Source organism: Caretta caretta, chromosome 16, assembly GCF_965140235.1.
Source record: "Caretta caretta isolate rCarCar2 chromosome 16, rCarCar1.hap1, whole genome shotgun sequence".
Taxonomy (NCBI): Eukaryota; Metazoa; Chordata; order Testudines; family Cheloniidae; genus Caretta; species Caretta caretta.
This window is the reverse complement of record NC_134221.1, coordinates 26,419,214-26,436,508: the sequence shown is the minus strand read 5'-3', so window position 1 is coordinate 26,436,508 and position 17,295 is coordinate 26,419,214. Positions and strand designations below refer to the sequence as shown.

The window sequence follows — 17,295 nt, the reverse complement described above, 5'->3', positions numbered from 1 at the left end:
GCCAACATTAAGGTTGTTTATGCCACTTTAATATGGTCTCCTTTGTGCATATGCATTTTGATACAGATTTTGTGTGTGGCCATTGGAGATTTTTGCCTTAGCGGTACCCATAGGGCCGGCTGTAGCGTCCTCTAGTGTGCCGCATCCATGCCGCGGTATATCAGGTGCTGCTGGCCCATGCCCTCTCAGTTCCTTCTTACTGCCCATGGTGGTCAGTCAGAGCGCCTCTCTTTTTTGTCAAGAGCTAGTGGTTTCTCCCATTGGACTTCATGCCTTCGGGCCTTTGTTCGATTGTAGTTAGTGTTAAGTAGTTAAGTGCATAGTTAGCTGATAATTAGGGTCCCAGCAGGGACTTTGCCCCAAGCTCCCGGGTTTAAGCCCTGCTAAGTCTGTGGTAGGCCTATGCATGTGAGTGTCCCCCACAACAGTTGCCTTAAGTGTTTGGGGGAATCACACATCATGGAGTGTTGCTGGATCTGTAAGAATTTTCGGCCTCACACCCAGAAGGAGGAGGACATTTGCCTTAGGACTCTTCTGATGGAGTCTGCTCTCCCACCCAGCTTCCAAGCCCTCTACGCAGGCTGCACCGAGTATTTCGGCCTCAGTGCGCCGCCAGCACCTGGCTCCTCTTGGCACTATTTGCTGTTGCCGATGCTGAAGAAGAAGGTGAAGAAGTGCTCGCTGGCACTGAGCAAGGAGGCCCAGGGGTCATCGGTAGAGGGACCGCCCTGTCCGCCAACCTTCTCCGGAGCAGCGCGAGCTGCCTCCGCGGCTGGGGCTCTTAGCCCTCTTAAAAGTCCGTCACTGACTCTGGTGAGCGGTATGGGACCTTGCCATTGTACCTTCACCATCGCATCCCAAACCCAGGCACAGAGAGAGCACAGGTCTCCACCTGCTCCTATGACGTCTTCGGTGCCGCAGGACCAGGCCAAGGCTCCCCGAGAGGACAAGCCAGCTGTTAAGACCTCTCCGGGGGCAGGAGAGCACTGTAGGTCACCGGACAACATTGCCAAAACTCTCCCCCGGATGATATTCACCAGTGCAGGATTGGCATTCCCCATATTATGACCGTTTGCCCTATCGCCTATGTGTGTCTAGACGTCGGTCCCGGTCGCCGGCACCATGGGACCACTCCCCCTTGTGTTACCAGTCTCCGCAGCACTGTTCCCCCCCAGTCTCTCCAGCACTGGTTCTCCCTGGTATAGCCTCTGGTCACTTAAGCCTGGTCAGCGCTCACTGGTGGGCCACAAGACATTTTGTTTAAATTGACTGACTGTCTGCATGCACAGCCCTCCGCATCTCCCAGTGGCTGCGGTTCGCCATTCCCAGCCAATGGGAGCTGCGGGAAGCAACAAGATCAAGTTGCACCTGGCAACTATTTCTGCATTTCACCCTCCGCTTTAGGGCAGATCCCTGAAAGAGCTAGAGCACCTGTACCCACATGTCCGAGACCCAGTTCCCCCTTGGGACCTGAATCTGGTGCTCTCAAAGCTCATGGGCCCTCCTTTTGAACCCCTAGCTCCCTGCTCCCTCCTACTCCTTTTCCGGAAGGTTTTCTTCTTGGTCGCCATAATGTCGGCATAGCAGGTGTCCAAGATCAGGGTGCTCATGTCGGAGCCGCCCTATACAGTCTCCTACAAGGACAAGGGCCAGCTGCGCAAGCATCCGGGTTTGCTGCCGAAGGTTGTTTTCCAGTTCCACACAGGCCAGGACATTTACTTACCGGTCCTCTGTCCAAAGCCTCATGCATCAGATGAGGAGTGCAAGCTGCATACACTGGATGTCAGACAGGTGCTGGCCTTCTACATCAATAGAGTGCGACTGTTCCATAAGTCAATGCAGTTGTTTGTTGCTGTCATGGACAGGATGAAGGGCTGCCCAGTGTCAGCCCAGAGAATTTCCTCTTGGATCATGGCGTCAATCTGCCACTGCTACGAGCTGGCGAAAGTGCCCCTGCCAGCGATTTTGACGGCTCTTTCCACTAGAGCGCAGGCATCTTCGGCAGCCTTCCTGGCGCAGGTGTTGATCTAAGAGATCTGTCGGGCAACCACCTAGTCGTCCATCCATATGTTCACACTGTACTACGCACTGACTCGGCAGGCGCGAGATGATGGTGGCTTTGGCAGAGCTGTGCTACAAGCTGCATGACTGTGAACTCTGAGCCCGCCTCCATTGATACTGCTTGCGAGTCATCGAGATGTGTTGCTTACAGGGTGGATTTGATTTAAATGAAATTGATTTAAATCACTAGTCAGGAAGACTTGATTTAATCATGAATTTCTACATAAAAGTGCTTTCTTGTTGGTTATAACCTTAATACATATTCTTCACAACTCAGAGATAGATATAGGTTTCATTTTTAGAAGGTACACACACATATTTTTAAAGTGATTTATTTTGAAAACTTTTCAGATTAAATTTACAGCTATATCAGAAAATGAATGATTGTTTGGTAATTTCATATACCAAAGGTAATTGAAGCACATATTTATGAAGTCATTGGGAGGTGAACTATCTCCAATTCAACGGCTTAATCATTAATATTTGGAGGATTTCTTGCTATGCTGTTATTAGGAGGAGAACATCACCAGACAGACATTTCAATTGTTTTATTTAACTAAAACAACAACATTATGTATTCTGGACTTTTTTCTTCAACAGAAAACATATAATATTTTAACAAAACAAGCATATGAATTTTTGAATTTAGTTAAACATTCAAGTTTTTTAAAATCAGGTTTGTTTTTGTTAAAATTATTTTTAACTAAAATAGTTAAATATTTAAAAAAACAAAAACAAAAATTAAATCAACGGTGTCAGCCAGGTCAACATGAGAAATGTAAAATATTGGCTTCTGCAGCTAACTCAGTTGTCTTCACCTTTATTTTCCTGTTTGTCCTAATATGGATAAGAAAAACAAGCTTTCCTGCTCTTTCAGGTCCCAAACAATTTTTAAATTTGGAATGAATTAGTTGAAAGGAAGAAAATATTCTTTCTACACTGGCAGAAGAAGCTACTGCTGTTTAAAAGTGAGATTGTCACTTCTACGGTCTCTGAATCCAAGTGCTTAAGTGACTTCCACCAGTTCACTGGTGTGACTGTCTTTAAAACATAAGTAGCAAACATATATTTCTTGAATGGTTCTTATTCCCAAACTAGGTCTCTTTTATGACTCCTACCATTACAGGTTTTCCATTAAAGTGAGAGAATGGTATGGTAGATCTCAAATCAATGAAGGCTATGCTCAGAAAGACCTCAAGACTTCTGTAATATGCTGCTCAAACAGTTTCACTTTTGTTTCTCCTGCCTGTCCCTCCCTTCTCACATGTATCTCCAGACTTCTTCTCCTTGTCCAGATCTATTCAACAATCTTCTATTCATTGAACTTTTTGAAACTTTGCACTTTTAGAGAGAGATAAGAGATTGACTCTGTGTTCACCAATTTGCAGAGGGACACCACCTCTGACAATGTGAATCTGCAAAGGTTTCTAATTGCTGGAAAGTTTAAGGCCAGGAATCATGTAACTAGCATGGGAGCAAGTATCTAAATTCATAGACTGATAGATTCCAAGGCCAGAAAGGACCACTATTTTCATCTAGTCTGACTTCCTGCATAATACAGGCCGTAGAGCTTCCCCCACAAAATTCCTAGAGCCTATCTTCTATAAATACAACCAATTTTGATTTAAAAATTCAGTGATGGAGAGTACACCATGACCGCTGGTAAATTGTTCCAATGGTTACTCTTTCTGTTAAAAATTTACACCTTATTTCCAGTCTGAATTTGTCTAGTTTCAGCTTGTCAATTGTCTGACAATTGTCATAAGACTTGAGAAAACTCCCTCAAAAATGTTTTCATCCTGCCAAAATGAGTGGATGACGCAGCTCCAGAGTACAAAGAGTAGCACTGAGTAAATGTATTAATTGAATTTTAAGTGACAGCCTTACGAATCTTGGCTACGGATACATTGGAGAGAAGTGATGGGGATGTTTACACATTTGGTTGAATGGGCTCTAAATAACCTCTGTGCACTACAGGTCCTATCGTCTCTGAGGCCTTTCTGTATCTGAAGTTAGGAAAATTGTCTATGTAACAATTACAACTATGTGTGTACTTGGGAAATGCCCACCAGACAGTAAGCAACCAGCCTTAATGGGCCTTTGGGAGAAGACAATGGGTCTTCAAAGATGTGGATTTCCCATCTTCCCTGGAGTTCCTTCGTGTGGGACATTGCAAATAATGGTTTCATGGTTGCTTTGACACTGCAGGGTCAGGTGATAAGGTCACCTGGTACAAAATACCACCTTGGATACTGCTGGTACTTTTCCACTGGAAACAAAGGCTTCCTGCGCTATGTAAATTCTATTTAAGGCTGGGAAGGAAGGCATTCAGGACTCTCCTCCATTGCCTGCCCAGGAAGGAAGACTGCTAAAAACACCCAAAGGGAAAGGCAGGTTTGAGTCCAGGCTGAGACAGGGGTCCAGTCTGTAAAGAGAAATAACTGGAACTCTAAGCTACAGAAACTCTGCAACTTGCCTAAAACAACATTTAGGGTGAGAAATTATATTTTGTAACCTGTTTCTTGAGTGTATTAAGCTTAGTTTGCGTGTTTTGTTTTATTTGCTCAGTAATCTGCTTTGTTCTGTTTCCTATCCCTTATAATCACTTTAAAATTTACCTTTCATAGTTAATAAACTTGTTTTTAGTTTATTTAAAAACCCAGTTTGTAAGATTCAAAAGGCTGTGCATATCTCTCTCCACATTGAGGGAAAGTGCCAATTCTTATGAGCTTGCACTGTGCAGATCTTTCTGTACAGCGCAAGACCATATTATTTTGGGTTTATACCCCAAAGGAGGTGTGAACCTGAGTGCTGGCCATTCTCCTAGCTAAGTCTTCCCACACAGAGCTGATTTCAGTCTGTCTGCAGCTGGATGTGGCCTTACCTGCGTGTGTGCTGGAGAAGGCTTGAGAGCCTAGCACAGCAAAAACAAGGTGAGGAAACCCAGGCTGGTGGAAGGGCAGGCTCAGTGAGACCCCAGCACATCAGGTGGCACCCCAGGAGGGGGGTCCAACCCGTCACAGTATTAATGTGTCGTGGTCCAAGCAGCCTAGTTTTCTCTCCTTGTGTAAAACTGTCTGCCTTCTGGTAATCAGTTAGTGGAATTGCATCTCTCATAGTCGGGGACCTCATGTCAGTGCAGCCAAAATTTGAGACCAAAAAAACTTGTAATTTGTAGTGGGCAAGCCACTCCAGCAGGTGTACACAATAGCCCCTTCCCTGCCTGAGTCCTTACAATGAGTAAATTTTTGGTGGAAGTTGTCTTTTGTTGGCCAAACTGATAATTATTACTCTGAGTTGAGCTTATCTTCAGGGGAGAGGGGAAGGACAGGTTGCACACCTCAGGCTAAGATGGTGGAAGCCAAACTGAGCTGGTTTTGTTGTTTAATTTCTGATTAGGTGGAGGCTTTTGAAGTCAGAACTTTGTATCTCTAACTTTGACTCTTTTTTTCACAGCTTATATCTAGTGATGCTGATGGAGCCATTCAAAGAGCTGGACGTTTCCGAGTGGAAAACGGATCCTCTGATGAGGTAAGAAAAAGCCTCTGTTTATATCTATTGTCTTTTCCTATTCAAAGATAAATCAGTTAAGTAACAGCATTTTCAAATTTCTGAAGTGTTGTATCATAGAAGATTAGGGTTGGAAGAGACCTTAGGAGGTCATTAATTCAATATACAAGGTTGATATTCAATGCGAGGAAGTTTATTTGGCTGCAATGATTGGGCATTGTCAGAGCACTTTCCTCTCAGAAGCGTTCATGGATATGTCTGGTTCCTCTCAGTCTTCTAACTCTCTAAAAATAGATATTTGATATAGTGAAGGATAACTTAGCCTTACACTGTAGAATATAAATTGGTGAACTTGGGGCAGAAAAGGGTCCCTTACCAATCATTTCACAATTAGCTGGATACATTACTGCAGGGAGGGTGGGAGTTTGCTGAAGCATCTGATGTAAACCTGTACCAGAGTCATAATGCAGGATTGGATGATCTGAGTGATGACTAATCTGATCCAGTGTGGTTGTATGTGTGTAATGTAAAATATTAGAAATTATGTTCTTGATATAAAATTATTTTCCTACATTTTTGAGATGAGATATAGAATCCTGATCAAGGTATAATCCTACTTCCAGCTCTGCTGCTTCTATCCCCAGACTTTCTCATGTGAGTCAGTATATTTAATTTAAAATGCATGTATTTTATATCAGCCTGGCTGGCCACGTGTGACACATCATGGGCAATCTAAATTCAAAACTCAAGATAGCTCCTTCCTTCCTAGCAGGGGCCGGAAGTGGTGCAGAGACAGCCCCCATGTTGCTTTGCAAAATCCTTCCCTCTTTTCCTTTAAAGATTTCAGGATCAGAGCTGATAGATTCTGGAGGGAATTGTGTCCAGGCCCTGCTCATTCTAAAGGAAGGTGGCCTAATATGGGACATTAAAGGATGAGTTGAGGAAAGGAAGAAAACAAGGGTGTTTGAATCTTCCAGACCAGTTGAACAGGTTCTGTTATAATCCCATGACTTAACCCCAGCCCTGCCCTTCATGTTGGTCCCACGTGGACAACCATTCTCTTTATCAACCCCACCTGAGCCACCACACTGCCATCACCCAACATAGCTTCAATACAGGATTTAAGTGCTGCAGAGGGCATTATATTGGCTATCTGCATCTAGAGGAATATTGCCCTCTATGTTGCCATCTGCATAGGTAGTTTCAAATTTGTTTGTTCAAACATGTAATGAAAATCATAAATAATTTTCATTTTTGAAGTGATAGGGGCAATGGGATGATCTCAGTAAGTCAGTTGCTTAGCATGCATTACTGAAGAAAAAACTTTTGTGTGGTTGAAAGGGATGTTTTAAGGTATTGAGCACCAAGTAACATCCTAAAAATTACTAAAAAGTTATAATCTTGAGAAACAAGAAACAATAATTGTTTCTCTTAATGCCATTTCAGGGATGTGACGTATTATTTTAGTTAAATGGGGTTCTTGCTATGCTCGAGGGACAGCACAACTAAAGATAAGCAAAATAATCACAATTATTAACTAGGATTAGTTTATTACTAATGAAAGGGAAAGGGAGAAAATAAAATAAAAACAGAGCATAAGCAATAAATGCTTCACTTACTTCAGTTGGAATCTTTTCTGTATTTGTATCTATGGAGAGTTTTTAATGGAGATTACACCATAAGAGTTGGGCCCTCTCTGGTGGAGACACTCTTCTCTACATAAAATAATATCAAAGTATATTAGTTCCCAAATCAGTAGAGTCCTGTCTTAGTGTATCATTGAGCACTAAAACAGTATGTAGATGAGACAAGGAATTTTGTTTTAGGGTTGGAGAATTGTATTTGGTTAAACAGTTTAAATATGGTCATATAGTGAGTGATATTAACTAAGTCTTATGAAACCAAAGAAATATTTAAATTCAGCTATTTAAAAGATGCCATTTAAGGAGTGGTCCTGAGACAGGCAAATTAAAGACTATTAAGAATCTTAAATTTAAATTAAGTCCCAATATTTCTCTCCATTTACAAAGGTTAGCTTATGTTTCCTTTCCATGAGTACATAGTTTAAACTTTAAACAGTCTGGTGTTTAACAGGAGAAACTTGTTTGATACCTTAAATTATAATAGCATTTTGGTATCCCATTTAAAAGTTTTACAAGAAAAAATTAAATGCAGTGCTTCATCTCATCAGGGCATGTCAAAGTATTGGGTAATGTGATTCTGTTGTAGAAGCAGTGCTGGGCTGGAAGGTTGCCGCTTCTTGATGTGGTTGTGTGCAGCTTCTTTGTAGTTGTAGTATTGCTGCTGTGTGCTCGGTTGTATAGATGAAATGAATAGACTGACTGAGAGTGCAAGAGTTAACACAGTAGTCCAAGGGCATGCCTACACTGCAGAGTAAGCTCAGACTCAGACTTGAGCCCAAATCCCCCCTTCATCTACACACAATCTGTCTGACTCAGCTCTAGGTCCCAGGACTCTGCAGTAGTAGAGGATTCGAGCTTGGTCCCCACGGGGACTTGGGTCCAAACTCCATCATTTTGCAGTATGGATGCAGCTTGGGCCCAGGTCTGCCAGACTTGGGTCCTGAGAGTCTGCCACTGCTATCCCACAATCCCATGGGATGGTGTCCTTTCTCTTTTCTATCCTAAGACTGGCCAGTTGACTCCCAGGAAACGGAATTTACCTCTCTGATGCAAGTACAGCTGCTTGGCATTTAATCTTTCCATTTTATTCTGACCACTGAGCTGCAAGCAGAGTGAACTTTCTCTTGTGTTTGTAATAGTTACTGACACAAAGAGCTCCTTTGTCAGTTGTGCTGCTTAGCTGGTCATAGGGGCACAGCCAGATTTTGGTTAATCTCTGGTGCAAGGCAAGCAAACAGTTTGACTTTAGCAAGAGGTCCTGGCTTCAGCTATAGGGGTTTCTGAGGGAAGTCCAAAATACAGTTGAGGGACCTTCCTTTTGACAGATCGAAGCTGTTTGCAGAAAAGACTGATGAGTCTCTATATACCTTAAAAGACTCAAGGGCCATGTTGCGTTCTTTGCAAATTTTTCTTTTCTGTGCAGGTGTATAATTCAGTAAGTCCCAGATAGCGCAGAGATATCGTTCTGCTTGGTTTCCTGCCAGAGATCATAGAATCATAGAATATCAGGGTTGGAAGGGACCTCAGGAAGTCATGTAGTCCAACCCCCTGCTCAAAGCAGGACCAATCCCCAATTAAATCATCCCAGCCAGGGCTTTGTCAAGCCTGACCTTAAAAACTTCTAAGGAAGGAGATTCTACCACCTCCCTAGGTAACGCATTCCAGTGTTTCACCACCCTCCTAGTGAAAAAGTTTTTCCTAATATCCAACCTAAACCTCCCCCACTGCAACTTGAGACCATTACTCCTTGTCCTGTCCTCTTCTACCACTGAGAATAGTCTAGAACCATCCTCTCTGGAACCACCTCTCAGGTAGTTGAAAGCAGCTATCAAATCCCCCCTCATTCTTCTCTTCTGCAGACTAAACAATCCCAGTTCCCTTAGCCTCTCCTCATAAGTCATGTGTTCCAGACCCCTAATCATTTTTGTTGCCCTTCGCTGGACTCTCTCCAATTTATCCACATCCTTCTTGTAGTGTGGGGCCCAAAACTGGACACAGTACTCCAGATGAGGCCTCACCAATGTCGAATAGAGGGGAACGATCACGTCCCTCGATCTGCTCGCTATGCCCCTACTTATACATCCCAAAATGCCATTGGCCTTCGTGGCAACCAGGGCACACTGCTGACTCATATCCAGCTTCTCGTCCACAGTCACCCCTAGGTCCTTTTCCGCAGAACTGCTGCCTAGCCATTCGGTCCCTAGTCTGTAGCTGTGCATTGGGTTCTTCGGTCCTAAGTGCAGGACCCTGCACTTATCCTTATTGAACCTCATCAGATTTCTTTTGGCCCAATCCTCCAATTTGTCTAGGTCCCTCTGTATCCTATCGCTGCCCTCCAGCGTATCTACCACTCCTCCCAGTTTAGTATCATCCGCAAATTTGCTGAGAGTGCAAACCACACCATCCTCCAGATCATTTCTGAAGATATTGAACAAAACCGGCCCCAGGACCGACCCCTGGGGCACTCCACTTGACACCGGCTGCCAGCTAGACATGGAGCCATTGATCACTACCCGTTGAGCCCGACAATCTAGCCAACTTTCTACCCACCTTATAGTGCATTCATCCAGCCCATACTTCTTTAACTTGCTGACAAGAATACTGTGGGAGACCGTGTCAAAAGCTCTGCTAAAGTCAAGAAACAATACATCCACTGCTTTCCCTTCATCCACAGAACCAGTAATCTCATCATAAAAGGCGATTAGATTAGTCAGGCCTGACCTTCCCTTGGTGAATCCATGCTGACTGTTCCTGATCACTTTCCTCTCCTCTAAGTGCTTCAGGATTGATTCTTTGAGGACCTGCTCCATGATTTTTCTGGGAACTGAGGTGAGGCTGACTGGCCTGTAGTTCCCAGGATCCTCCTTCTTCCCTTTTTTAAAGATTGGCACGACATTAGCCTTTTTCCAGTCATCCGGGACTTCCCCCGTTCGCCACGAGTTTTCAAAGATAATGGCCAATGGCTCTGCAATCACAGCCGCCAATTCCTTTAGCACTTTCGGATGCAACTCGTCCGGCCCCATGGAGTTGTGCACGTCCAGCTTTTCTAAATAGTGCCTAACCACCTCTTTCTTCACAGAGGGCTGGCCATCTATTCCCCATGTTGTGATGCCCAGCGCAGCAGTCTGGGAGCTGACCTTGTTCGTGAAGACAGAGGCAAAAAAAGCATTGAGTACATTAGCTTTTTCCACATCCTCTGTCACTAGGTTGCCTCCCTCATTCATTAAGGGGCCCACACTTTCCTTGGTTTTCTTCTTGTTGCCAACATACCTGAAGAAACCCTTCTTGTTACTCTTGACATCTCTCGCTAGCTGCAGCTCCAAGTGTGATTTGGCCCTCTTGATTTCATTCCTACATGCCCGAGCAATATTTTTATACTCTTCCCTGCTCATATGTCCAACCTTCCACTTCTTGTAAGCTTCTTTTTTATGTTTAAGATCCGCTAGGATTTCACCGTTAAGCCAAGCTGGTCGCCTGCCATATTTACTATTCTTTCGACACATCGGGATGGTTTGTCCCTGTAACCTCAACAGGGATTCCTTGAAATACAGCCAGCTCTCCTGGACTCCTTTCCCCTTCATGTTAGTCCCCCAGGGGATCCTACCCATCCGTTCCCTGAGGGAGTCGAAGTCTGCTTTCCTGAAGTCATCAGGGGGGAGGGATAGCTCAGTGGTTTGAGCATTGGCCTGCTAAACCCAGGGTTGTGAGTTCAATCCTTGAGGGGCCATTTAGGGATCTGGGGCAAAAATTGGGGATTGGTCCTGCTTTGAGCAGGGGATTGGACTAGATGACCTCCTGAGGTCCCTTCCAACCCTGATAGTCTATGATTCTATGAAGTCCAGGGTCCAGATATTACAAACTCCAGTGTAAGAGGCAATGGTTCCAGAAGAGGAGACCATCTACCTCCTGAGGCATTGACCTAACAACTGACAACTTAGAAACTTCAATTTTGATGGGGTGGTTGAGGTGCTGGTTACCATTCCCGTTAACACCTGCTGCAACCATCTGCTTTTCTCCCTTACTTCAGTGAACACCTTTTTCACTTCTGCCAAGATGATTTCAACAAGAAATTCCATCCACTTTATTTCACTCCCACCATCCCACCCCACTTCCCTTATATGTCTTCAGGGACTCCTCTCATGAGCACTTCTTATGACAGGAAATAGGCTGTCTCCTGAATTAGGGTGATATAGAACCAGCTCCTACTCAACACCAAGAGAAGGGGTTTTATTCCAGATACTTCCCGGTTCCAAAAAAGAATGGCAGTTGGAGACCCATTCTAGATCTAAGATTATTCAACAGATTTGTAAAGGTTCAGAAGTTTAGGATGGTAACTCTTGCAGCAATAATTCCCTCACAGGGATTGGTTCTAAACCCCTGACATCCAGGATACTTACTTTTATATAGTGAGTCACCATTCCCATAGAAGGTTGCTCCACTTCACTCTGGGGAAAGAGCGTTTCCAAGAGAGGGTGCTTCCATTTGGTCTCTCCTCAGCACCAGAGTGTTCTCAAACGTTCTCTCAGTGGTGGCTTCTCAAGGGATTCTCCTACAATGAATCCTTTTTGGCCACTCAAAGGGCCATAGATCTATTTTTCAGACTGGGACTGTAGTTAAACATCCAAAAGTCCACCCTAACCCCCATACAAAGTTTGGAGTTCATAGTTTGCAATAGCAGCCAAAGCATACCTTCCTCTGCACGGGTTCATAGCCCTAGCCAACTTAGTCACCAGAGTCCAGATCAGACCCCAAACTTCGGCCAGAAACTGTCTAGAGCTGTTAGGGCATATGGCAGTTGGCGTTCTTGTGATACGCCATTAGACTTCACATGCATGACCTCCGGGGTGGTTCAGAACTGTTTATTCGCTGAACAAACACAGTTTGAACAAACTACTCTTAATGCCTTTCACTGTGGAAAAAGTCCCTTGACTAGTGGAAGGACCTTCAAAATGTTTGCACAGGGGTCCCTTTTGCTCAACCATTTTCAATGCTAATAATAACAGATGCATCCTTATCGGGATGGGGAGCCCATGAAGTGAGCTGTAGCTCACGAAAGCTCATGCTCAAATAAATTGGTTAGTCTCTAAGGTGCCACAAGTACTCCTTTTCTTTTTGCATCTAGACACTTACGCTGCTCAAGGCAGGTGGTCATCTCTTGAAGCTATCCTGCACATCAGCTTACTGGAACTCAGAGCAGTCAGTCTCTGTTCCACTGATCAGGGACAAATATATGAAGATCATGACAAACAACATGTCATACATGTTCTATATCAACTGTCAAGGGAAAGCAAGATCACCTTCTGTCTGAGCCAAAGCAGTGAGGCTCTCGAATTGGTGTTTTGAAATCAGATCAACATCTCAGCAGCTTACACCTCAGCAGAGGTGTGCAAAAATTCACAGCAGATACCCTCAGCAGGTGTTTCTCACAAGATCATGAATGGGAGTTAGATTCCACTACATATTTTTGTGCTGGTGCATCCTGCAGATAGACCTGATTGCCACGGTAAAGTGCAAGAAGTGCTCCCAGTTCTGCTTGAGAGGCGGACTAGATTGGCGCTCCTTGGGAGATGCCTTCCTCCTTCACTGGAGTTCAAGTCTCCTGTATGCATTCCTCCAGCTCCCTTGGTAGCCAAAGTATTGATCAAAGTAAGGAAAGACAAGGCCAGCCATAGTTCTGACATGGCCAAGACAAACATAGTTCCTTTACCTCACCAAGCTCACTATGGGTCGACCGATCACTCTCTGGACCGTCCCCATCTTCTCTCTTGGGATGTTGATCAAAGTCTTGAGGTTCTTTGACTCAAGGCATAGCTAATTGGTTTGCAGGATTAGAAACATCAATTTGTTCTGAGGACGTAGAGAGAGTGCTATTATATAGTAGGAAACAATCTTCTCGTAATACCTACCTACAAATGTGGATGAGATTCAGTCACTGCTGTTACTGACATTTTTCACCTAATTCCTGTCTGCTGTCAGATATACCAGATTACATTTTCGATCTAAAACTGACAGGGTTGTCTCTGAGCTACGTTAGAGTACACTTGTCATCTATTACAGCCTTCCATCGTATGATGGAGGGTTTTTCCATGCTGACTCATCCTACAATGATGATATTTCTTAGGAGACTGGGGAACCTCTTTCCACAAGTCACATGCCCTACTCCAGTTTGGGACATCAACTTGGTGCTTACAAGCCTTTATGAGCTCCCCACCCTCCCCCCAGCCCTTTAAAAGTATGGCTATCTGCTCCCTTCTATGCTTGTCTGTGAAAATGGCCTTTTCATAGCCGTTACTTCTGCTCAAACAGTGGGGGAGAGAGAGGGGGGGCTCTGATGGCATAGCCTCCATTCACAGTATTTTTTAAGGGTAAGGTCACATTACAACCATACCTCAAGTTCTTACCAAAGGTATCGTCAGATGTCCACATAATCTAACCTATCCACATTCCAGTTTTTTCCCCCAAAGCACATCTGAATAAGGAAAATATGTGGCATTAAGTACACTCAATGTCAGAAGGGCATTAGCCTTTGACCTAGACAGGACTAAACCCTTCAGAAAATCTCCCAGATTATTTCTTTCCATTGTGGACAGAATTGGATCTCCAATTTCCAAACAAAGACTCCCTAGATGGAGCCAGATATCCATTACCTGTTATCAGTCTCATGATCTGTAACCTCCTTCTAGAGCATTAACTCACTTCACAAGATCCCTTTCTACTTCGATAGCTTTTCTTAGGAATGTTCTAGTCACAGAAATATGTAGAGTTGCAACTTGTACCTCCATTCATACCTTTCTAAACCCTATGTGTTTACCCAAGGCTTAGCTTCTGATGCAGTATTATCTATTGTACTGTCCTCAATCTTGAATTCAACTCCAAAGTCACTCCTCTCCGTAGAGGGCAGTGCTTGGTAGTGACGTACAGTGGCATGCCTGTAGAGACACTACCTGAAGAAGAAGAAATGGTTACTCACCCTGTGCAGTAACTGTGGCTCTTTGAGTGTGTCACTGTGGGTGCTCCACTATCTGTCGTCGTCCTCTCCGCTTCAGAGTTCTTTGCCATGGAGCTTTGCAGTAGAGAAGGAGCGGAGAGCATGAGAATGACTCCATAGCCCAGTGATCTAGGGCATTCTTCTGGGAGGTAGGGGACCCAAGTTCCAGTCCCGCCACCTTATTCAATATTTATTTATTTAAAAAATTGAACAGTTTCAACAGAGACTGCAAGAAACCGACCCTAACATAACCCATAGCTCAGAGATTAGCACCCTCTCCTGGGAGGTAGATGACCCGAGTTCTAATCTCTGCTCCACATCAGAATTGAACCCAGGGCTCTCTCATGCTGGGTGAGTGCTCTAACCACAGGGCTAAAGGTCAAAAGCGTGGGCTTGGTTTTTCTTGCAAAATAACTGACCTGGCTTAGGCACCTAAGTACAGGACAGGCTTCAGTGCCTTGAATCTCAAGTGGAGACAGAAACCTAGCTCCCTTTGAGGGCCCTGACCCAGGCCAAACCCCTCTCTTCAACATTTCCTATTGACTGTCCTAGACAGCTCCCTGCTCAGCTTCACAGTGCCTAAGTCCCTCATGTGAATTCCACCCCAAGTGTCAAAGAGAATGACACCTCCTTAGCTATAAAACCATAATTACTACATCCATGTGTTTACACACACATTCTGGGATGCAGCTTTTAACTTCTATTTTGGTTTAACTTCAGTACTATTTTCTTTTATACTATGTTTTAAATATCTATGTATTAGTAATTGTGCTTTATATAGAATATCTGATATGTATCTTTAACAGCATATTGTCAATGTATTTCAAATGGTAAATTATAAAACTAGAAACCATTTGGTTCAAAGGAAAACAACAAGAGTGTCTTCTCAAATAAATTGGTTAGTCTCTAAGGTGCGTACTCCTTTTCTTTTTGCGAATACAGACTAACACGGCTGTTACTCTGAAACTTCTCAAAGAGCAAGACACATCCTATTTGTGCCAGACAGCAGTTTGGTATGGACATAATTTTTATCTCAATAAAACAAACTCTATAAGATATTAATGTTAGAAAGAGAACTGGTTGTATAGAACAATGTGAGGATATTCTTTATTCAAGATATTCAAAAGAAGACTGATTCTTAGGACATGTTATCAGAGCTATAAACTGAAAGGGCTTCCTCATCCCTGCTATTTGCAAAGAGAAAAAACCTTTAGTGTAAACCTATACAAAAAATCTTACACACATTCTTACTGAAATTGATTTCTTTTATAAATACTCTAAAGTCTTCATTCTTCAAAATATTAAGAACATTTATGGTTGCAAATGTTTTACAGAGACATTGATTACTCCTAACTCATATTGCTACTTAAAGGGAACGAGAAATGGTTATTCACCCTGTGAAGTAACTGTGGTTCTTCAGATATGTCTGCCTATGGGTGTTCCAGTCTAGGTGCACATTAATATTTAATTATTTATACACAGTGGAATTGAACCTGCTTCTCCCACATCCTGGGTGAGTGTTCTAACCACTAAGCTAAAAGTCATAGGGGGAGGAGAGGTGTTAAGCAGCATTATCATAGCACATAGGTCAGATTGGGTCCTGAAGGCAAGATAGTAGGGGAGTGCTAATTTGTGGGTCCCAGTGGGGCTTAGGCTTAGGCATGAGTTAGGTGCCAAGATGTTGGATGGTATCAGGACTTACATGGCTGTGTATATGCCCAACTGCCAAAAGTTAAGCACTTCAGCGACTTTAATGGTGAAAACTCTGGCTCCTCGGGAGTTTAGGTGCCTGCAGGGTTATGTGGTTATGCAGGGCTTGTGAGTACCAGTGGTGCCTAAATGTTGGCCTCTAGGTGCATAAAGTGGGAGACTGATGCTTAAGTCCACAAGTGAGAAAAATGCGTAATGTTAGAAATCTCTCAAAATCCTCTACAATATCTATTCTGTGCCTTATAATTAAAATTTCTATTTTAGAACTCCTAACTACATGGCACAGAATGCATATCATAGTCATATTTATTTATTAGATATAGATTTTTAAGGCTAGGAGGATGGACTTGTGACATTACCCCATATTCTTCACAGAAATATTGTTATGATACAAATACAGCATAACTAAGATATGTTTTATGCAAGATGAGTTACGTGAGGTATCAATGAGAAGGTTATAATCTACTGAATGTGTATATCCAATTTGTATGAATGTATCATTTCTGTATCTAAAGTTAGGAATATTGACTATGTAACAATTATAACTGTGTGTGTATTTGGGGGAATGCCCACCAGACAGTAGGCAATCAGCCTGAATGAGCCATTTAAGAAGGACAATAGAACTTTGGAGATACTAATCTTCCATCTTCCTGAGGAGTTTCCTGGGATGTTGCTTTAACACTGCAGGGTCATCTAATGATGTCACCTGGTAAATTCTATTTAAGGCTGGGAAGGAAGGCATTCAGGACTCTCCTCCATTGCCTGCCCAGGAAGGAAGACTGCTAAAAACACCTGAAGGGAAAGACAGGTTTGAGTCCAGGCTGAGACAGGGGTTCAGTCTGTAAAGAGAAATAACTGGAACTCTAAGCTACAGAAATTCTGCAACTTGCCTAAAACAACATTTAGGGTGAGAAATTACATTTTGTAACCTGTTTCTTGAGTGTATTAAGCTTAGTTTGCGTGTTTTGTTTTATTTGATCAGTAATCTGCTTTGTTCTGTTTCCTACCCCTTATAATCACTTTAAAATTTACCTTTTGTAGTTAATAAACTTATTTCTTGGTTGTAACATAACCCAGTTTGTGCAATTCATATCTTGGGGGGGGGGGAGGAGGTCAAGAAGCTGTGCATATCTCTTTCTACATTGAGGGAGAGGGCAATTTTTATGAGCTTGCGCTGTGCAGATGTTTCTGTACAGTACAAGACAATATTATTTTGGGTTTACACCCTGAAGGGGGTGTGCACGTGAGTGCTGGGTGTATCCCCGAGCTGATTCCTCCCACACATAGCTGATCTCATTGTCTCTGTGTCCATTTGCAGCTGTATGTGTCCCTACCTGTGTGTGTATGTGTGTGTGCTGGAGAAGGCTTGAGGGCCTGGCACAA

The 17,295-nt window shown here is 43.4% G+C and overlaps 1 protein-coding gene across 10 annotated transcripts in view; it reads left to right on the top strand.

The window, feature by feature from the left end:
* Positions 1-17,295, top strand: part of GARNL3 (GTPase activating Rap/RanGAP domain like 3) — a 194,203-nt gene that overhangs the window by 45,718 nt on the left and 131,190 nt on the right. For all 10 annotated transcript variants that reach the window (XR_012665260.1, XM_075120473.1, XM_048823447.2 and 7 more), the window contains one exon: positions 5,518-5,592. Coding sequence is in view for 8 of the 10 variants with exons in the window: in XM_075120473.1 (XP_074976574.1) it covers positions 5,518-5,592 (75 nt within the window). In the remaining 2 variants the exon portion in view is untranslated. The remainder of the gene's footprint in view (positions 1-5,517; positions 5,593-17,295) is intronic.